The sequence below is a fragment of the Phaethon lepturus genome, unplaced genomic scaffold, assembly GCF_000687285.1.
Source record: "Phaethon lepturus isolate BGI_N335 unplaced genomic scaffold, ASM68728v1 scaffold45466, whole genome shotgun sequence".
NCBI lineage: Eukaryota > Metazoa > Chordata > Aves > Phaethontiformes > Phaethontidae > Phaethon > Phaethon lepturus.
The window spans coordinates 62-23,334 of record NW_010549218.1 but is presented as its reverse complement, the minus strand read 5'-3'; the positions used below and the strand labels follow the sequence as shown (position 1 = coordinate 23,334).

Genomic DNA, 23,273 nt, shown 5'->3' with positions numbered 1-23,273 from the left:
TATGGACCGTCAGCAGGTGCTCGGACAGTGGAGGTGTTGCCCTAGGAGCTTGTGGGTGCTTCCTATGTGCATGACCGTACCTGTTTAGGACAGAGGAAAAATGATTCAAAAGTACTTGCTTTATTTTATGAATTGGCAGGGTGGAGTATGATTTCTACTTAATATCTCATCCACGGACATGATTTGAAACAAAGTACATAATTATTTTCTTCTTCACCCTTGTCTTATTAACACAGTCTGCAGTTCGGTAGAGTTGTCAATCTCTGTTATGACTTCAGTTTTTTAAACCTTCCGTTTAAGTGTGTTTACTGATTAAAGATGTTAATTTCCTTAAGCACTGTTAATGATAAATAAAAATGTTTGCAGTGTGGCAGTTCTTTTTTTTAATTTGGTAATTATGTGTTGAAGTGTAATATGGACTCTTAGATTTTAGAATAATGCCTGCCTAATTGTGAAATGAGACAGTAATGCACTTCAAATGTAACAGTCATTTACACTTCTCTTATCTGGTCTTTTTCTCTGAGCAGATGAGCAGCAAGCTTTGAATTCTATCATGCAGGATTTGGCTGTGCTTCATAAGGCCAGCCGTCCTGTATTGCCCCAGCAAGAAACAGGAAAACCAAAGTCATCTTCGCCTAAAAAACAGGTAATCTTTAATATCCTTAGTAACCTATTGAACACTGAATATCCTGCTGTGACTTCTATAATTATTTTTCTTGCCAGACCAGTGAGCATACCAGAATGAGCTATTAGTCTCCCAGATGTGCTGCCATTTTCTTTGTTCACGTTCTTAAATTAGCAGCTGAATGAAACGGTGGCATTTCAGATCACATCATAGTGTATGCTTAAATGACTCTGATCCTGGTCAATTGAAGATCATAGGGGTGTTTGACACTGTATGTAGATTTTTTTTTTTTTTTTGTACTAGACTAATATGTCAAGGTGTGATAGCATCTCTTATTTGGAATGCTACTTTAGAATGAATTTTATAGGTGTACTAGATTGCTCAGTTGTCAGCTATGTCACGCTAAAGAATGTCAGTACAGCAGCAGAAATGTACTTAAGCTCCTTTACTGCATCTTTGGCCTCAATTTTTTTGTTTGTTCATATGCTGGAGATGTGAGTTCTTTTCACCTCTATTTTTCTTCTGCAGATACTGAACACAGATGGAAAAGTAGTAAATGAAAAGTAAATGAAAACTTTACTTGATAGGTTTGGACTACTATATGGAGAGATTAGGAGAGGAGAGGATGTGGATTTTTTACCCAAATTGTAATAGCCCTATTGAATTAACTATATGTTTATTTGATTGAATCCTTAATTGACAGTCCAGTATTTCGTGAAACTTCATTTTGTGCACTCTTTGTTTTAACCTCTTAAAGATCAAAGTATTTGAATATATGTGGCTCTTAAACTGTCAAAAACTGATGATTACATCTTTTCCGTTCTTTAAAAGCTGTCAGACTTCAGTATGTATAACACAGCGGTGCTTTGCTAGTGTCATATAACTCACTGAGCTGTGACTTTAGACATTGAAGTAATGTGCATACATGATGCAAAATTATTTGAATATAATAAATGTTTAGAAAGTTAGAAGAAAAATAGTTGAACCACTTCTGAGTTTGTGTGGTAGTGGTGAGGGGGAAATATATGTTTGTCATTCTGTTTAAATTTGTGAATTTTGAAAGTAATCACTTATGAATCGAGTAGTTCTTTTGAAAGATATAACATTGTTATTTGGATATAATCTCTGTGGTTGAATGCAGTTATTTTTTTCCCTGCAATAGTTGCTAATACAATTTTGATTCTTAAAATTATGATTTTGCAAAACAATTTAATTTCCATGTAACTGAAGGTATTTGCAGGTATCTTTTGTTATTGGGAAATTGACTGCATGAATGCTGGCTTATTTACATGTGTGGGTTTCTATGGTAATGCTTATGAAACAAGCATGGAATGCTCAGCTCCAAAGTGTACATAAAAACCTGTTCTGGTAGCTAAGTCTATCTGCCTGTTCATGATAGAGAATTCTTTGGTAATCAGTTCCATGCTGAATTGGAAATCATGAATCTATTATAATGTTAAAATATATTGTTAGAAAATAATGTGTTTACTTACAGAAGCATTTTTTGTATTGCATAATAATTTTTTTGGTATTTTTTACACACTTCAAGCCTCTATCAGATATCTCAGCAGAAGCAGTTTGTTAAAATGTTTGGAGTATCAGAAAGGACAGAAAATAAATATGGAATGCCTAAGGATTTTACTTCTGGTATAGGATTATTGAATGGGGTTTCACGGCCTTCATTAAAGGAGATAGTAACAAACTAATAGTGGTTCCTTCATCTCTTTTCTAACAGAATGATGTTAGAGTCAAATTTGAACATCGAGGTGAAAAAAGGTAAGGTGGGAACACAGGAAACAGTCTTGTTGTTTAATTATTTACATAATTTTGCTGGAATCCTATCATAAAGTTTCAAATAAACTGTTCAAAGTGTTTCAGATTATCTGAGTGTATTTGGTTTGAGCTTAACTGTAATTTTGATGTGTAAACAATTTAAAAAGAATTAATCTGTTTGAAATGTGGGCTCTAAGTATACATAAATGCAGAAGTATCTTACTGTAGCTATGTCCCATGTAATAGCCTTCACTTGTTTACCCTTCACATGGATGTTTGCAGCCTAGAACAATTACTTAGGTAATTAGCATAGATTTTAAATGTGAGTAGACCAGCAAATAATTTTTTTGCTGCATCATGTGCATCATAAATGCACGATAATATATTGTTACTGTAAGACCCAGAGGAAAAAGCCTAGATCTTAAAGCTCAATATTGGATTGTACTTTGGAGGAACCAATCTGAGAACTGTAATAGCAAAATGTGTTAGAATTTAAATTAGATGATTTCATTGACAATTTTGAATAATCAGTTAAAATTTATTTTCATTTTGTGTATGAGAGGTGAATGATGTACATGCTTAGAGTGTACGGACATACATCTCTGTGTATCTCTGCTCTGATGACTGCTCAGGAGCTTTTACAGAAGTCGATCTACAATTCTATGCAGAACTGGTTTGTGGACAACTCGTTTTGTCTGTTTGTCTCTTTCTGAAAGCATAAACCTTCATGTGCCTAGAGAAATGGTTATAGAGTATGATCTTTGAAAATACTCAGTGAAAAAGGACATAATATCCTGGTCACATTATTTGTCAATAGAAGTGGTAAATTCCTGAAGTAAAGATTGTTTCAGAATGAAACTTATGTTACTTCTTGGCAGTCCTTTCTGTGATGTGCAATAGATCAGGGTGTATCCATGCTGATTACAGTATGTGCCCTCTTTTTACAGGGGGTAGTAAAATAGCAGTAAGTTCACTAGATACTAACATTCTTCAGCTTTCTATCACTTTTCTGAACATCACGTGTAACAGCGCATTGGTGATGGTTGAGTGCTGCAAGTAATTTGGAGGAAAAAAGTCTTTTCAAAAGCTTTGAAAATTGAGGACTCTTCTACCTAGCAATTTCTAGTGAAATAAGCAGATACAAGAATTTGAAATAGAGAACTGTTTACTCGTTGCAAGTGCATTTTTGTGGTTTATCTTAATTCACTTTCATAGTGGACTAAGTTAAACAATTCAGTATGAATACAAGTGTAAAGTAAGTGTGTGGACAGATACCTTTCCCAAGCTTTTATGCTGATGGGCCTAGCTCTGTTTTGGACTGTCCCAAGTAACTTCAGCCTGCTTGCCCAGGGGTAGTGGGCAGCCCAGGCTCATTACTTAGCATGAGTTATAATACTTTTGTTGCCTGAGCATATGTAGATCTAAAGATAAAATAATGAAATGATGCAAGAAAAATAAGTTATGCAATGGCTTTCTCACTAGTTTTTAAAAAGGGAAGTGGAAAAGAGAAGTGATTCCAGAGTTTCTTTTGGTAGTGAATGTGGCACTCTGTACCAAGGAGCGTGCGCCGTGATGGGCAGAGTTCCAGGCTTGCCGAACAAATTGTTAAGTACAGTGAGAAATGGTGATGTGTGTTTATTTTAAGATTTTATTTTTTCAAAATCATTTTTAATTGGAAGTGGCCTGGCTTCTAGCCTCATTTCAGTGACAAATATTGTTCTGTAACCAGCGTCTGGAATTGAGACACTGGTAAAAGGGACGGTTACCCTTTGCTAATTTTTCTGCCTCACAAAATTTGAGTGCTGTTTCTGTTTTGAATGTGAATTGAATGTACCTCACTAGCTTAGTCACTTCTAAAAACTTATTTTTTTGTTTAATGGTGTTTTGTCTCAAATAGTACAGTAGTTTTCTACAGTAAAAGGTCAGTTACAGGCATTTTGGGCTATTTGGTTTGACAAGACATTCAGCTGTAGGTCAACAACTCAGATTTCCCTTTAACTGCGCCATTCTTACAGGAACACATTTGAAGCACCGTTAGTAATGGACTGAACAGTTTGAGTGTGTAATTTATTATGGTAAAGATGATGACATTTAGTTACCTTCCTCAAATAAGTTAGTCTTCTGGATTTCCAGAAAATGCAGACTGTAGGAATAATTTTTCTCTGATGCTTATGCTTGTCAGCCTCTGGTACTCCATTGTTTTAGTTTTCTGAAGTAGAAAATTTTAGAATTTTCTAAGAATTTGCCCCTGGAATGGAGGCATGCAAAGCATTAGGTTAAGAAAGAAGCCATATGCAAGCGAGTAAAATAGTCATAATAAGATCTAATTTTATGTGTGATTATCCCTTATAACTTTTTCGCTGCTTTTCTCTCTTTTTCAATGACTCAAAATATGGAGGACAGTGAATAAAGCATAGCCTCTTATGGTCTTTTTAGTAATAAATTCACTTCTAAGAGTATTCTTAAGTAATTAGTTGCCAGATTTTCATAATTATTTTTCATAAGTAATGGACAAAAATTCTTTATAACTTAAATTGCATTTCAGGATCCTGCAATTACCAAGGCCTGTTAAACTTGAAGATCTTGCAGCTAAAGCTAAAGTTGCTTTTGGACAGACTATGGACTTACATTACAGCAATAATGAGGTAATATTCTGTGTCTTCTAAATTCTCAGTGACTTGTACATTGAATATTTTAAGGCTGAAATTTGCTCTTATAAACAGTGAGAACCACTCTTGTGACAAAACTTATTCCTGTGACAAAATCACAGATTCCTAATGTGTGTGTTCTCAAATATGTAAGGGTTGTCTAAATCAGGAAAGGCAGGAGATGCATGAAATGTTTTATGAGGAAAGTCATATCTTAATCATGTCTCAGACTTGACTGGGAATGCATAAATTGCCTTCCTGCTCTGCCACAGTCTTCTTGCATGACTTTGGGAAAGCTTTTACCTATTTGAGCTTTGTCATGTTTGTAAATTTGAAATAACATTTATCCTTTCTTGTACGCTTTTTTCTTTAAGGATGGATCTTGTTAGATAATCGCTAAAATGTTTAGACTGGAGAACTAGGCTTAACTGTTGCTCCTCTTCAAGTGGTTAGTTCACAAAGATTTCTTGGGAACAGTGCTAGCGACATCAAGCCGCTTATGCCTAATGAAGATGACTTCCAGCTTTCCTTTGAAGTAGAGATGGAATTATTAATAGGAAATATATTTACAGATGCAGGATCCGTTCTTAGGAGTTACTTTGGGTTTTTGCCTTGAGTCAGCAAAGTACATGGAGGATTATTCATGTGCTTGGTTATGCACAACATAATTGCTGTATCTAATCTGCATCTTTGCAGAAGAAAATTCCTGTAATTGCTGTTTGTTGGTTACTCAGTACCTTTCCAGGCACTTCTGTGAAACTGGTCCTCAAAATGAAGATTTCTTACAGAAGGCTTTTGGAGATTAGGAAGGTCAGAAAAAATGGCCATTCATGGTGCTTTAGCCTTAGCTCCTTTCTCTGATAGATTTTTATGCATCTGAGCAGGTTTTCTGCTTGTCATCTTCTGCAGAAGTTGGCAAATCATCCCATCAGCTTTCAGAAATGTGATGGTAATAACCCGTCATTACCATTAAAACTGCAACTTAATTTTAAGTGTGCTCATTTGTTATCAAGACCTTCATCTCTCATTTTCTTTTTTTTTTTGTAGAAAAGTGCTGTATTTCAACTGACGTTGTATTTGAGCCTCACTGACTGAGGCTGTTTACAAGTAGAAAAGATTTTTAAAAATTTGTATTGCACTGTTCCTTTGTTACAAGCAGAAGTTGTAATTTACAACTGAAACCTAAGCCCAATTTTAATCATTATAGAACTCAGATCTCAAGTATACTTTAATGGCATATAATTTTCTATTCTAAAGATATATGTGCCAATTTAATTCTAATTAATTAGAATTAAGTAGATTCTAGTGAGGACTACAGTTGTTCCATGTGGATCACATCATGCCTGATAACTTCCTTAACAAATTCTGGTATTCGATGGAGAAGTTCTGTTATTCGATGGAGAAGTTCTGTTAGTGGTATAAATTCAAGTAAATATAGTTGTAATATTGTGAGATAGAAAAATGTGCTTTATGCTCTATAAAATAGGAGTTATTTTTATTTACCTAGACTTGCATTAGTTTAGGGGGTAGCAAATACATTGACACTGTTGCACATGTTTCTCTGAAACTTGTAGGATATTAAGCTGTACATATGTAAAATGGTTGCTCCTTCATTGTGAAGACTTGTTCCGCCATGCTGTACCTATTGAAGGCATCTGAAGGAAGAGTTAAGGTTGAACTTCAGACGTTTTGGTGGTAACTTAAGGCATCATTTAATAAAATTTATTTTCAAGTTATTTGGAAGGAAAGGAAAGATAGCATCAGTTTATTTGTTTCTCTGCACTTGACTTCCTCATTTGTTCCTCATGTCCTGTTTAAGATATCTTTTTTTTTTTTTTCTTCCCATTTTTGTAGCTTGTAATTCCATTAACCACACAGGATGACCTGGACAAAGCTGTTGAACTGCTTGACCGTAGTGTTCATATGAAAAGTCTCAAGATATTACTTGTAATACATGGAAATACACAGGTATGAGTTGACATGCTAAGTGTCTTTTTCCTCAGTTTTTATATTGAAATATAATTTGTATTGCTTCTTAAGGATGACATTTTCCCAACTGATTGCTTCTTCAGTTCATTTTTAGCATGTATTAGCGTTTTGTATTGACTCAGTTTTAACTTTTCCCTGGATCCTGTTCCTCCCTCTTTGCTTGCCTCCCGTATAGTCCTAGAAAAGTGTTCCTTAACAGGATGATGATGTGATGCAAATTTGAGAAGCTCATATAATTTTAAGTAAATGTAGTTATTTGAAACTGTTCTTTAAGTCATATGCTGGTGACACTCCTTTGTAGCAAGTTAAATGTTTGTTGTAGCAAACAGTAGTGGTGGCCTATAGACTAAATAGTGAGTTATTTTGGTATTATTTATCACATCACAGCCCTGATGTTGGTAGGATTTGTACACTAGTACATATTGAAAATTATTTTTAAATATTGAGAATGAGCTACTAAAATAGATTAATTTTGACATAAATTGACCAGCTGCTTTTTGACTATGATTCAAAAATGGAATGTGTTGCACAAAGCCTTTAAAAATTTGCACAGTATTTTCATTGTCAGGAGTATAAACTAATAATTGCAGTTTGTAATATATACGCATTTTCAGTCACCCAGTGTAAATAACGTGGAACCCTTGCCCTCACTGGAAGATTTAGATAACACAGTATTTGGTGTGACAGACAGAAAAAGGCGGCTGTCTGTAATAGGTAAGATACATATTTCAGTAGTTTTAATTGTAAAACCTTTTTTTCTTCATGAAGATCTTGCTCTCAACACAGACTGTTTGAATTTCTCTTACTCATTAATGACTCATCATACTACAGAGTTTGCACTTGAGGGAGTGGATTTTGAATTTTATGTCAAAGGTGGTTTAAATATATAGTATAGAAAAGGAACCAAAAAAAAAAAACCCACAAGTAAACAAATCTATGTAGAATTATTTGAGGTAATTGATGAGTATCCTAAACGGTTGATGTTAGTGCTCCCCTTTTTTCCAGATACAGGAATGAATTACTGAAAAATCTGTTTGTTTATGTGGCAGTGCATTTCCTTGCTCAATTTAGGACTCCCATTTTTTTTATCTTAATGTGTGAACATTTATTTAAGATACTTATTTTGTCATTGATATAACCTTTTTGCCTAAAAAGTTGATGTGATGTTAACTTCCAAATTTAGTTAAGCTAGAGAGTTTAGTGAATAATTTTTCTGGCAATTAATTTATTATGCATTTATCATGAATAGAGGTATTCGTGTTTTTGCAGATGCAATATTCTACAAAATAAAACTGAAATTCTCAAGAGCAGAAAGGATTGGTTGACATGGGTGGAAGGGTTTGGATTTTTGTTTTGTTTCAAAGAAGAAATTTACCCAGCAAGATGTCGGGCAAATTATGTATTTGTTCCTATATTATGAAAATGCTTTTTAATGCCATTGAGGCAACCCTGCCTTGAATTTTTCATAATTTCTGGATTACAGATTTTAAATGCTATACTTAAATCTTGTATTGCATAGGCATTTGGGAAATTTCTAAAGCAGGAAGTGAATCCAGGCAGGCTCAGTGCCTATGAAGCATTTGAATAAAGACCCTGGATTGTGGGTTAGTGAAGTGACTCTGACTAGCCGCCTTCTTTCAAAAGGTTCTAATACTCGTGATAGGAGTTCGCCTCCTCCAGGATACATTCCAGATGAGCTGCATCAGGTGGCCCGAAATGGGTCCTTCACCAGTATCAACAGTGAGGGTGAATTCATTCCAGAAAGTATGGATCAGGTATGTTTGTGTTTTATTAAAATTGAAGTTTTTGTTGGATTGATTTTTGAAATACTGCTGTTCAAGAAGAATATGGAATTGTTAGAAAGAACAGCTAAAAATTATGACAACCCTAGATAATGTGATCCATGAGAGAAAGTTAAAATAATTGTGGTTGTTTAGTCTTGTAGAACCTGTTTTTTCTCTGTAAGTCTCTTCAATTATTTAAATATGTTGCTACAGGGAGAAAGACAATATTCTTAATTACTATGATAGTTGAGTGAGGCAGTCCTAGATATAAATTACAGCAAGAGATGCCTACATTATAAAGCACAAAAACCTTCATTTTAATGAGAAGGATATGTAAGCAAGACCAGTTTTACTACTTTCCCAGGTAATCAAAGCAGGTTTTAAAGAAAAGTTTGGATCTTTAAGAATTATTTGGACTCAGTTGATATTCTGTTGGGGTAGAGGCAAGGGGGTGGCGATGGGCCTGGTACAAACTTTCCAGTCATGTTGGCAGAGGAGGGGCATGGTATCACAAAGGTATGCTATTTTGTTCTCCTTATTCACCTGCATTACTGATGTGGGATATCAGCACACTTAGCATGAATATAAGTCCTGCTCTCTGAATATGAAAATTGCCCTTAAAAACAGCAGGAAAAGATGGAGGAATGTCATGGCTCACAGAATTGGCAATGGAGGAAGAGATATTTTAAGGAGGGGAAAAAAAAATAATGCTGCATACCCAAATCACTTCAAGTTCTCGTTGACATTGGCACTGCATTCACAAATGGCAAGAGGCAATGGTTTTTATGAGCTGACTAAATGAGAGACAGATGATAGAATAAAAATAGAGGCAAAGAGATTGTGCAATTTGTTGCACAATTTTAATGACTGAGCTTGGAATAGCGACTGAATCTCCTAATTTCCAGACCAGGGTGCTATTCATTATCATAGCCATGTGGTCAGATCCAGCCCAGGCCTGCATTCATTCAGTGAAATGATTACTGTTGGCCTGGGCAAAGTCGGTTTTGGTCACTGGCTGGTCAGACAGATGATCTCTGAGGCACAGGATGTCTTTGCATTCCAGAGTATTCAAGAAACATGTAACCTGTCATGTACGCGTTGCTGGGTAAACTGTCAGCAGGGTTTAAATACAGGAATTTTACTTTCGTAGGAAGCCAGGTTAGTGCAGCCTAAGCAGCCTTGAGAGCTGGATTGGGGTGTCAAGAACTCACAACCTCTGTTGGCTCCATTCCCCCTAATTTGCCACATCACCTTGGCAAGTGTTGACCATGCTGCCTACATCTGTCACAGCCTGCCCCACAAAGACAAGAAGGGAATTTAGGAGTTGGGGGGCTTTGCTCTGCTCTCCCGTTGATCTGCCTGAGCACAGCTATTCACACACTGACAGCAGAGCCCACACGTTCTCTACAGCAGAGATGATGGGTTAGATAGAAGTGGGCCGTGGTCTGCCAGTTGGACCATACTGCATTAAGTTACAGAGGTAATTAATCTGGCAGCAAATGCTTTTTTCCCTTTCAGTACCCACTGCTCAGCATAAGAAAAGGGGACTATAATTGCTGAACCTGTGGTAAATGTTGCCCTCCCCAGTACAGAGTTCATTTAAGTGTCTGAGTTTGCAGAGTGCAAACTCACTTTCTGGACACTATTTCTTTAATAATTGGTGCTTGGCAAAGTATGTGCCCAGGACCTTTACGATGCAGCCCGGACCATAGAAATTGGAGGGGCAACTGCTTAATTTACAGCTAAAGACTGGCATCCAATTAGAATAGAAAATAATAGTTATTATATAATATACCAAAACAAACTCTATTTTAGGATGAACTCATTTTAAGACAACAGATGAGCTTTCCACTCCGTTTTTGAGGGGCAGTCTGGTAAAATAGTCACATTCAATAATTCAAAATTTAGATTCTGTTTCCACTTCTTTTGAAAAACAAGTCTGCAAAACATTTGATTGCTTTACTGCAATGGAGAAGGGAGAGATGTTTGCCTGTCATCATACTTAGGACTTTAAGGGTGGTAGTGTGAGATAAAAGAAAAGGATGTCAGCCAATAGAAATAGATGGTAGTCAGCAGGATTGCTCTTTACCATCAATCCATTTCTTTTTCTCTGGATTAGAATTTGAGCAACCGAGAAAGTGTTGATGATTATTTTCATTATGTAATAGATCTGGCTGAGATAGTCAGTTTTATGATTTCTTCAGACTGACACATGCCAGATTTCACACAGCTCATGAGCATTGATTACTAGGTCGTCAGAAGTGTTTTAGGAAAATATCTTTGTTTTTGTAAACTCCGGCTTCAGATGAAAGTTTATTTTATTTGAAACAGGATTTTGCGTTGGGTGAAAAGTGAGTGTGTTTATAAATTTTATGCCTTCTCCCTCTTTCTCCTTCCATTTTGTCTTCGGTTCTATTTAAAATTCTGCGTAAGTCAGTCGGAGTCCTAACCAGAGATAAATGTTTAAAAGCTTATTACAGTATTTGGTTTTAGCTGTTTTCTGTGACTTATAGTTGGACAAACTTAAACCATTACACAGATTATGTAAATTGCATTCCTCACAATCTGTGTCATATTTGACATTTTTTTTTCTGTGATGACAACAAAACCCACTTTTTAAACTGTTGGCTTTTTATCCTTTAGAGACCTTATTTTTGTTATTCTGTTAAGCTACTCATGCAGATCTTGAGCCAATGTTAAGACACAATGGCGTATACAGGAAGAATGTCGCAGTACAACTTGTTTGGTACAAAGCATGATGCAGGATTAAATATCTTAACTATATTCTAGTTAGATGTGAGAAAAATGACAATCATTTCAGGAAAAAGAATGTAATGCAGGTTCAACTATGGAAGCTAACTTTTTCTCTAGTTCTCTCTATTTCTGGTTTGGTTTTGTTTTTTATTAGGTGTTTCAAAGCAGAAACCTTCAAGCATTTTAAAAACAAAAAATTGAACTTGTTGGTCTTTCTCTGCTTGTTATTTATTAGATGCTGGATCCATTGTCTTTGAGCAGTCCTGAAAACTCTGGCTCGGGAAGCTGTCCCTCACTTGACAGCCCTTTAGATGGGTAAGAATTACTTACATTCATTATTTATCTTTATTAGACTGCATAATGTACCAGTTGTAACATATAACTCTCCAGAGACAGCTATTACTGAACTTCTTCCAGAAATTCCTCTGTAAGTTATAGTCCATTTATAAAAGCTTATTGAAACTTAATTGCTTACTAATGCACAGAAAATGGAAGTAGCTTTTTTATACAATTTGCATTTGAAACACAAAAATTTAGACTTCAAATCCTACGAATATGTACTGAAGGTTTTTATTAAATTTTGCCAGTCTTCTATGTACGTGAAGTATATTCCCTAATAGTGAGCAACCCCGCCAAATTTACATTTCTTAGGTACTGCTATATGACATAAGCTTCCCTTTTCCAAGGTTGAGCATACCCAATTCAAGAAAGAGGGTAGAATCATTTAAATACATCAACAGACATTCCCCTCCTTTTCTTTGCAATTACTGTCCGTTCCTCTCCCCTTGTTCCCATTGCAGACTTTCCACTTATTTTTCTGTGTTTAAACCTGTCAGTTAGCAAGAGGCAGCATGTACTGTGGTGGGTCTGGAGATCTATTTTGATTGATCTGTTAGGAGACTGATGTGTTTTGAGAGGGTCACTGTCCACAGTTTCTCAGCCACCCGATAAGCCAAACAGAACATACTCCTGTTTGGCTTATGGCTGGTCAGGCAAATAACCTTGGGTCTTAATGTTGCTCAAATTGGCTACTCCTTTATTTGGAACTGCTATACAAATAATGCTGCTAATTATATTTAATTAGTAGAAGGGTAGAAAGTTGGAAATCATTGCCTGTGGTGATTAATCAGAGCTATGGTATTCCTTTTCATTTGAGAGCATGTGATTCAAGGACACAAATACATTTGGTCTAACAAACAAATTTTGGAGTTAAATAATAAATCTCCATTTCACAAGCAAGAAAATAGTAAACATGAAAAGTATTTTGTGGTTGGAGTGTGATAGGTTATACACACAGTATTTAATGTAGCTACATAGGATAGAAATTCTACCAAATGACAAATTTTTAGGTTTTTGTGGGGTAGGGGTGCGTGGAAGAAGGGGAAACAAAGCAATCTGCATTTGACTCACTTTTCTTCTTCAAAACTTCTTTTGGTTGATGTTAATTTATTTCATTTGTCACCTCTACTTAGTTCCCCCCCCAATACTTCCTACAAAGATGTAGGTTTTGTGTCTCCATTTAGCTTCTGTTACCCATTAGAGAAATTCTTGCCAGAAAAAGGAGGACACTGTTTTGGTATGTTTATGGAAATATACTGTAATCGGTTGCTCTGACTGGCAATCCCATCCATTCCTTTTGATGGCTGGGAGTTACATACCAACTGTAGGTAAGAAACAATGTGATCATATAAGAACCAAAAATTCTTCATCATTCTGTAGCTCAATAAAATCACTCTCTTAATCCTATGACTTTCATGGAGAGAAGAGGAAATATTTTGAGACATTAAAAGGTTCTGCATTTCTTTGGTTAAATTTCCACAAGAGTTTTTGTAGTCTGTGTAAGAGACTTTTGCGAGTCTATAAACCTTTGTTTAGCTATAAAGGTGTTAAACATAATAGTGCTCCTTTGTGGCTGTACTTGTGATAATTCATGTTTTTACTAATATTGCTCATTAACAGAGTCTGTTACTTTCTTACTATGTTAAACGCAATAAGCAAGTTTTTCCACTGTTACTGATCTTGAGTTGTTATTGATACCTATTAGATTTTATTTTTTAAATTTCCACGTTTGTAAACAGGTGCAGCAACTTGTATAGCAATAACTTTTCATCAGTCATAAAGAATTGTGAGGCAGTAAGATTAAACGTTTAAGTACTAGATTAACAGCAGTTTTTAGATGCTGTGTGTTTTTACACTTGCAGAGACAACTATCCCAAATCTCGGATGCCAAGAGCACAGAGTTATCCAGATAATCATCAGGAATTCTCAGGTGGGCAAAAATCACTGGACATACTAGCTTTCCAGAGCTCTTCCTTTTGCAAATAATAGGGCTTAGAAGGGAAGCTCACACTGAGAGGTATTATATTACACAAACTTAATATGACAGGAGAAAACAAATGCGCGCCGTAAAAAATACAGTGAAATATAAGATCTTCCGAGTGTTTTCTTCTAGGTTACCGTGTGTAACACCACTGTTAGTGTGCATAGTATAACTTACCTACTTCTCTGAAAAGAACAAATGATGCAGTGGATAGGGGCACACCACAGTTTGGTAAACTGGACTGTAATGTCTATCTCTAAGTTGGCACATAACCTGGGTTAATTTATTTAATTTTGGAGTGCTATGGCTTAACCCCAGTAGGCAGCTAGGCACCATACAGCTGCCTGCTCACTCCCCCGCAGTGGGATGGGGAAGACAATTGGACGGGTAAAAGTGAGAAAACTCATGTGTTGAGGTAAAGACAGTTTCATAGGTAAAGCAAAAGCTGTTCATGCAAGCAAAGCAAAATAAGGAATTCATTCACCACTTCCCATCAGCAGACAGGCATTTAGCCATTTCTAGGAAAGGAGGACTTCATCACACCTAACGGTTACCTGAGAAGACAAATGTCATCACTCCGAATGTCCTCCCTTCCTCCTTCTTTCTCCCACCTTTTACTGCTGAGCACAACCTCATATGGTATGAGATATTCCTTTGGTCAGATGGGGTCAGCTGTCCCAGCTGTGGCCCCTCCCAGCTTCTTGTGACCCTCCAGCCTACTCGCTGGTGGGGTGGGGTGAGAAACAAAAAAAGCCTCGATGCTGTGTAAACACTGTTTAGCAATAACTAAAACATCCCTGAGTTATCAACACTGTTTTCAGCACAAATCCAAAACATAGTCCCATACTAGCTACTATGAAGAAAATTAACTCTATCCCATCCCAAACCAGTACATGGAGCCTTCATTTTCTTCTATGTGAAATGAGGATCATTTTGAAGTGCTCATGGCTTGTGTAATTGAAAGCACTGCAAAGTGAAAGGATGAAGGAGAACTGTGTGCTGTGCCTATAAATTAATCACTCCCACTAAAGTTGGTTTCATACAACATTCTCGCTTGAATCCAAGTCTTTGTGCATGGTTCAGGATACGAACTGCAATGGGTGACCTTGAAAGTGCTTTAAAGTGTCTCTCATGGACATGCCTCGCTACAGAATTTTGCTGTTGAACAATAATTAGCTTCCAGTAACTCTGGGGTGTTTTGTGGGTTTTGATCTATTATATACTTTAAAGCTTCTTTTATTTTGATTTTGAAGATAGCTATAATGGCGTGTTTTTTCTTTTAAGGATTCTAGAGTGCTTAACAGATTGCACCACTTTGAAATGAAAACAAAACTAAAACTACGTTTAAGAAGCATTTAGGTAGCAGAGATAAATACCAAAAAAGTTGGAAATGTCATAAATTAGTTTGCCTTTGGTAATCTTAATCTAGTTTACTTGTGTGTGTTTATTACAATTACTTTTCTGATAAGATGATCTTGCGGTATTTTTTTTGGTGATGTTTTTGTTTTGTTTTTTCCTGTGGGATGCTCTGGTATTTTAACAACGGGATACACAGCAATCATTAATTCTATATTCAATATTTATTCTCATGATTTGATGTGTAACAAAACCAGAATAGTATCTAGATTCAGAAAAAATGTCCATCTGGCCTAGTCTTTTCTCCTGCCACAACCAGTAGCAGGTGTTTATAGAACGCCGTGTAATATTCCTTCCTCAAAATATATTTGTAGTCATGTATGGCTTAAAGGTTCAACAAATGCAAGATGCTCTTCTGTGATATGATTGATTTTTTTTTTTCCTTCCACAATTTTTTTTCCAGTACCTATTTCAACTTATAGAAAATTTTTCAGTATCAACAGTATGTTGTGACAAGAAGTTGTGCAACTGATTGTTTTATGAAGAAGTATTCCCTTTATGATTTTTTTTTTAATTTTTTACAGACCTCTTTTTGTTTCTCTTTGAGCTCTTCTTGTCTATAGAGGCCTACATTCCTTACAGAGAAGTAATTTAGTGTCTTTGATTATCTCTGTACTTGTAAACCTTTTCCAGTTTTACTAAACCCTTTGAAATGGGGTAGACCAAAACTTTGTTCAGTATATCTTAATGATTTACAGCATTTGATTTGCTGCTTAGCCAATACAGAGCATTCAGCTGCTGCTTTATTGGAACTTTCTATCACAATCCTTTACACTAGCCTACATTGAATTTCATCTGCCATTTTAACATAGTCATGTAGACTTTTAAGGGCTTTCTGTAATACTTCTGTTGGCTTTATTTCTCCAAATTATTTTGAGACCTTGCTATTCATCATTCTGTCCAGAGAATTCATGCATAAATAAACTGCATGAGTTGTAGCCCAGATTCTTGTGGAACTGTTGACCATTTACTCCCATCTTATGTATTTATCATCTAACCACTTATTTATGCACGAAGGACTTTTCCCTTTACCTTATGAATACTTTTCTCCTTTTATAGTTTTTAAAAGAGGACCTATTGAATGTGTTTTAGTAATTCAAGCTCCATTGACTCATTTGCCAGTTTTTCATATTTATGCATCTTTAAATTTATTTATTTGTAATAGCTTCTGCCAGTTTTCCTGGTGAACTGTAATTTCCCAGAATTTCTCTAGAAACTATTTTTAATACTGGAGTAATTAGGCATGCTGCAGTCCTCTGACATTCTTTTAAGCAAGAGGTTGCAACTCACTTGAGATATTGAATTCACGCTCCTTTGGAACTTTTGGTTGAATGTCCTTTTAGTTTGTGTGATTTGTTAGATTTATGGGTTTTGTTCTATAATCTTCTTTGCTCTGATGCTTCAACTTGAAGCATATCCTCTGATATGTTCCCCCATTTTTAAGTTTATAATACCAAACTGATAAATTTGTTTTTGCTACATTTTAAGTTTTGAAATGTATCTTCTTATTTTCTAGTAGAGTATGATATCCCAATATTTGAGAAATTTGGAAAGGGGGGGACTTACCCCCGAAGATACCATATTTCATGTCATCAACAAGACTACAATGACGGTAAGTGTGAATACTGAAAGATTTGTACTAAGAAGTGTCTCTTCTTAAAAGATGCAGAAGAAAATTCAGATTGTAAAATCTTAGTGAATTAAAATATTTAAGAAATTGAAAGCTTAAATTCTTTCCCCAAAATCATTTGCTGAACTTGTAATGATTGATAGAGCTGCTGAGCAGTCTTACCTCTGGTAAAGTTATGGATTACAGAATTCAGGACTCATATGCACAGCTATGAAAATGTTCTCTATCTTTGGCCATGCATGAGTCATCCAGTGTAAGCTTTTCACCTTTGTGACCCTTTTCTGTCCAAAGTTGGTATGTCAGTTACTTTGTCATTTCTTGTTTTGCTTAAAAAAAAACAAATACAGTGAAGTTCCTATTAACAGTTTCTCAGATTAAAAGAGTAAGTAAAATTGAAGAGCTGTAATTTAAACCAAGAATTAACAATTAGCTGGTGGAGTCAATTGTTGGAATGCAAGACAGTGCCTGCTGATGTGGCCACAAAACTGATTTGGACGGTAATAACATTAATGTAAATTCAACACATGTTAAATTTCCAAAGGAAGGAAAGAGGCGCAGCTGAAGGATTCTCTGGCTTGAGGGTGTGTCAAGCACTGGTTGTGAAGTATTAAGAAGAAACTTCTCCAGAGACCAGATGGTTTCATTTGCAGTATGGAAAGAGCACAGCAATAAGTGGAATTCTGTTACAGAAATCACAGAAATACTAAACTGAAGGACTGCAAAGCAGCTTCGGTCCAGTTCTTTGCTCTAAGGCAAGATTAAAGAGGCAAAGATACGTCACACTGACTTTTAAGTAAACTCTAAATTGATTTTAAGAGATGAGATACTCATTTTCTTCAGATGACTATCTTTGAAGATAGCTTATCTTATCACTTCCCTTTCTCTTGTCTTCTAAACCATTTTTTCTGCAAACGAAACTAGTAACTAGTTACTCCATTTTAACACAGTGAAAAATTGGTCACTGCCTATATGTAACACTACATCACACACATCTGTTTTCTCTCCTCATTTTTCTTTTTTCAAGCCTTAAGCCTTATCTCAGCCACTTTTGCAAGCCAGCTTTTCTTTTATTCTTTAAATAAATTTTCCTGGTCTCTTCTCCATTCTTGTAGTGGCTGAAACTCAATAGAGTACTCTAGCTGAGGCTTTTCTTATGACTGCTTTATGTATAACATAGGATACAACCATGACTCGGTATGTAACAGTCGTGTTCATACATTCCAGAATGACGCTTTTTTTCATAGTCACTATGCTGACAGATGTTCAGTCTGTGGTCTGTTATAGTTCCTATATCCTTTTCTACATGACTATTAGCCAACCAATTACTTTACGCGTTGTGGTTTCTGCATTTGATTTCTCTTCAAGTATGTATGTTGCACTTCGCTACTGAATTCATCTTGTTGATTTCTGAATCATCTCCAATGTACTAATATCATTGTGAATTTTGATTTTTATCTTAAACGGACTTCCAGGCACACATGATGTCATCTGAAATATTTCAGTGTATTATGTTCCATCATCTATACATCATCAGTTGAAATAGTGTATGGAATTGGACTGAAGGTAAACCTTTGTTGGGTGTCCACTTAAATTATCCTCCCCTTTGAGAAATCACTGATAACTGCTCTGAATCTGTCTTGAGCATACTCTACATAGTAAGTTGGTCTACGCAACACATCACTAGTTAGCTTATGAGAATGTCCTGAGGAAATGGGGCAACTGGATTAGCTACATGTGATAAACTAATTATGGCTGGTTTATCACCTTATTATCTTGTCAGTAGTTTTTAAAACTGCCTAATAATTTGTTTGCCTATCTTTCTTGGAATTTAAATTGGCCACACTAGTATATAAATCTGAGTCTACTTTTTCAAAGATGTTTTATCTGCTGCCTTCAGTCTCCTGGGAGCTCCTTCTCCAGTGTAATACCTAATGAATCAGAAACTCCTTCAGCTATTTCTATGAGTTCTGTAGGATGAAACTTCATCAAGCTATGCTGACCTAAAAATGTTCTATATCTAAGTATATTAACAGGAATTGTGTTAGTCATCTGGTTGTAATTAATCTTTTTGAAGATCAATTCCTTTTTTTTTATTCAAACTCTGTAGCCATCTCTGAATTATGCATTGGGGGTGATTTTTTTCTTTTTTCTTTTTTTGTCTAACTGTTGATTCCATGTGTAGGTCTTTCTCTGCATTCAATTCTTACTAGTTTGCAGGATGAAGATGTCAGCCTGGGCACCACTGGAATGTGAACATCTCTTTCGCTCTCCTATTTATCAGAAGTTTGGTATTTGCACCTTAATAGAGCAATAAAAGTAGAGGCAGGGCATCTTCCTTTCTCCTCTCTCAGGCCTCCAGGTTTCTGAAGCATGTCGGTTATATTCCAGAACGGTTCCAGAATTTGGTCCCAATTTTGGTCACTTAAATGTAAACCAGTTTTTGATTCAGTCTAATACTTGGATATATCTGTGATGTTTATTTTTTCTAGGTGGAAAGTTAAAGCACTAAGTTTCATGATCAATTAAATCATCATATGCTGTGGAAGATTTGAACTACATTATGTGGAATTTATGAAGTATTTGCATACAGACATTGCATAGCAGTATTTTTTGTCGTGTAACATTAGTGTTCTTTGTATGTCGTTGAAGGTCGTAAAACTTTTCCAAGAGCCAGAAGGACTCAGGGGAACAGTTTCCGATCACCAGTTAGTTTCAGTCCCACTGATCACTCGCTGAGCACCAGTAGCGGAAGCAGCGTCTTTACGCCAGAATATGAAGATAACCGAATGAGGAGAAGGGGAAGTGACATAGACAATCCTACCTTGTCAGTCATGGACATCAGCCCACCCAGTCGCTGTAAGTTAAGGCACTTTGTGAACGCCACTGTAAAACTCTCTTACCTTTCAAGTGTATCATGTCAAAACTAAGCGTGTCATCAAAATAGATGCAGTTGAATAATATGTTTTTATCTGTCTCATAGGAAAAAGCCAAGATTGTATGCCTAGCGTTTTTTTTCATTGCTTACTGTTCCAACCTTCATGTAGATTTTTCACATGGAATTTACATCTGTGATAACAAAACACTCTAAAATATTTTTGATTATTTCTTAGATTCTTGAGGACCCAAGAAGAGTTATGTAGGTTGCAGTTGTTGGTCAAGTTTTCTGATAAATTGTAGACCTTAAGTGGTACTGTTTTATATCTGTGGTGGAATTTCAGGAGCAAATATTCTTTGTGATGACTTCAGTAGCTGGTACATTTTAATCACGGCTCAATTTTTTTTTAAATGTTACTAAGTTTGCTTAACATGCGTTGTATCTTTTTCAGATTAGCTGTTACTAGTTGGTTTAAGTATGTCTATCTCTACCAGAAATTATTTTGTGAATAAATTTAAGTAGCTCATGTTTTCCAACTTCCAGGAAGTTCTTTTCATCTTCGTAACTTATATGGGGAGGTTTAGGACACACAGTCTGTGGTGTTGAAAAACATAGTTTTTTTAAAAATTATTTTCTGTGTATTTCCAGTTTTTCTCGATCAGCTGAATAACAAGCTCATTTGAAAACCAAAACATACTTATATTTTCAGCACCACGAGCTCCAACTAACTGGAGACTTGGTAAACTGCTGGGTCAAGGTGCATTTGGCAGAGTATATCTGTGTTATGATGCTGATACCGGAAGAGAACTGGCTGTTAAACAAGTCCAGTTTGATCCTGATAGTCCAGAAACCAGCAAGGTAAGTGATACGAAAGAGTTTGTAAAAGGGCTTCTGCTGAAGTGGCGTGTTCTAGGCTAGACTGATGTTCCTTTCCTTGAACAGGATGATATTTTAAAACCCGTTGTGTTTTCATGTCCTTGTTAGGAATCTCGTTTTGTTAATACCTCAGAAAATTAGTTTGGCTACCTGATTTTAGTGTTACATCCTATTTTTTAGTTTTCAGGACGTCAAAACTTATGCAATGAACATACATAACTTAATTTGTCTCAGCCTCTAAAACTAAATGATCCGTTATGAAGTGTGCTCTGAAATAGATAATTATTTAAACTTAAACTACTATAGGAATTAGAACAAGTTACACTTGTAAACAAGAATATCTGTACTAACCTAAGTGTTCCTAAAAATAAATTCTTAGAGATATTTTGTCTGGCTGTGAAGACAGTTTGAGACTCTTACCTTTTTTTTTTTTATCTTTTGGGGGTTGTTTTTTGTTGTGTGGTTTTTTGTTCGTTTTTTTAAAAAAAACAAAACTTTGGGCATTGGGCAAAAGCTACTGTTATTCACTGTATTTCTTTCTGAAGAGCAAAAATTTCGGTGTTGGCAGCTTCTCTCTCTAAAGTTGAACTTGTCCTTTAAATAATGGACACTTGAGGAGAGAAACTATTTAAAAGTAGCACCAATCTTACACTTCTTTTTTCCCAAACCATACTTGCTGCTTTTTACAGGATGGAAAAAGAATTACTACTTTTCCTGCATTAGGACTGCATTCTGCACTGTGGGGAGCAAGGCTGGGGAAACAATGGGTGTAAGCATGATTGCAGAATTGAGTGGCTACCAGTTATAGTTGCTGCTACTAGTGATGTAGGATCAAGGAAAAAAGCCAAGAATCATTTGTGCTGTAGATTTCTAGTGTAGTTGTTGTTGCGACTTCTTTAAAATGTAACAAAACGACTGATTATGCTTTGGAAATGTTAAATATAAAATACTGTAGTCTCTTCTGTAGCAACAGTCTTGTGACCTCATTTGCCATAGCATTTTGTTACGTGTGCCTCTTAGTGTCAAAAAATCTGTTTTCCTTCTAACCTCAGAAGTATAAAGGTATCAGTAATAATCTGTGACAGATAAAAAGTAAGTTTTTATGAAAGATGGCTTGGTGAAATTTGGAATCCAGTTAAGTTTGGATTAGTGAGTTAATATTTGTTCAGTATCTTACTGTACAGTCTTTCAAAATACCTTACTGAAAATTTTGCAAACAGGAAGTATTTCACATAGCTCCAGAGAAAGTACCATATGTGTTTGTATTTTTTACACATATTGATACCCGCTGTGCTCTGAAACAAACATAACTTGAAAATAAGAGAACAATGAAATAACAGCAAAATCATCCCAAAGCCAATTTTTAGAAAAGCCAGATTTTTTTACTTCCCTCAATATAATGGTGATACGTTCTGGTTATAATATGTACAAACTTTACAGAAGCTACAATTTATTTTGTTACTCAGTTTACATATCCCTTCAGTATGTACATACTGTCCTGTTTAAAAATCCAAATCCAAAACATTAGTATTACCACATCAGGCATGGTACATCTTGTCTGTTTTTTCCTTTTAGGAAGTAAATGCACTTGAATGTGAGATTCAGTTGCTGAAAAATCTGCTGCATGAAAGAATTGTTCAGTATTACGGCTTCTTGAGAGATCCACCAGAAAGGACACTCTCTATATTCATGGAATATATGCCCGGGGTAAGCAAGAGAGCCAGTAATGTGATGAGCATCCAAGTAGACAGCTTTTGCAGAAGTGTACACAGATACTAAAGAAATGCCCAAGTTAAAGACAGTAGCCAAAGAGGGCTACTGACAAGTGCTTACAGCAGCCTATCTTCTCCATTGCTTGTTTGGGTTTTCAGAAATACTGTGGTTTGTACAAACATTCTTTGATTTTTGCCTTATGGCAATGTCTTTGAAAAGACAATATTATCACTAGTATACTCTTGAATCTTCCTGAATTTTAGTATTTATTTTTGCTGCGCTTCAGCTTGTGCTGTTGTGTAGTCACTATCTCAAGTGCTAAGTTCTTTTGGGGAAACAAAAAGTAGCTAAGATGGGTGTGGGAATAAGTGCATACAGAAAAGAATCTTGGTGCTTGTTTTTTGTGTGGCATCCTGAACTGTCCTTCTACACCTGCTGTTTTGTTAAGAAATATTCTAAGATCATAAAACTGTAGATTTTTCATTTTCTCACCAAGTGGGGTCAGCAGAGCTAAATAAAATGTGCTTGTATAAAAACATAGGCTCTGTATTTCTGAGTAGTTACAGCATTCTGCCTTTACTGTGAGACTCCTGCAGAAGAAAAGTCAGGGCCGGGGGGGCAGGTGGTGGTGGTGGTAGTGCTCGTGGTTTCTTGGTTTTGAGGGGATTTTTTTGTTCATTTGTTGTTTTTTTAGGTGAGTTCTGGGCTTTGAGTTTTGGGAGACTTCTTGAATTTTTCTGAGATTTGGAGGGCAGTGTCACAGAAGTAATCTTAGCAGATTAACCCTGTGTGACAGACAGGTCACAGAAATAGTTACAAAACCATGGGTTTTTTTATTTAATGTCATTTTAAGCCAAGGCTTACTTACCT

The 23,273-nt window shown here is 35.8% G+C and overlaps 1 protein-coding gene across 1 annotated transcript; it reads left to right on the top strand.

The window, feature by feature from the left end:
* Window positions 1-532: 532 nt before the first annotated feature.
* On the top strand, window positions 533-22,413 carry MAP3K2 (mitogen-activated protein kinase kinase kinase 2; the record flags this gene model as incomplete). Its single annotated transcript, XM_010290192.1, has 12 exons — window positions 533-646; window positions 2,361-2,401; window positions 4,944-5,043; window positions 6,901-7,014; window positions 7,650-7,749; window positions 8,680-8,810; window positions 11,809-11,888; window positions 13,775-13,842; window positions 16,826-16,921; window positions 19,589-19,795; window positions 20,524-20,672; window positions 22,266-22,413. Coding segments are annotated over exons 1-12 (1,327 nt in total), but the record flags the coding sequence as incomplete, so codon positions are not given.
* Between the last annotated feature and the right edge of the window lie 860 nt (window positions 22,414-23,273).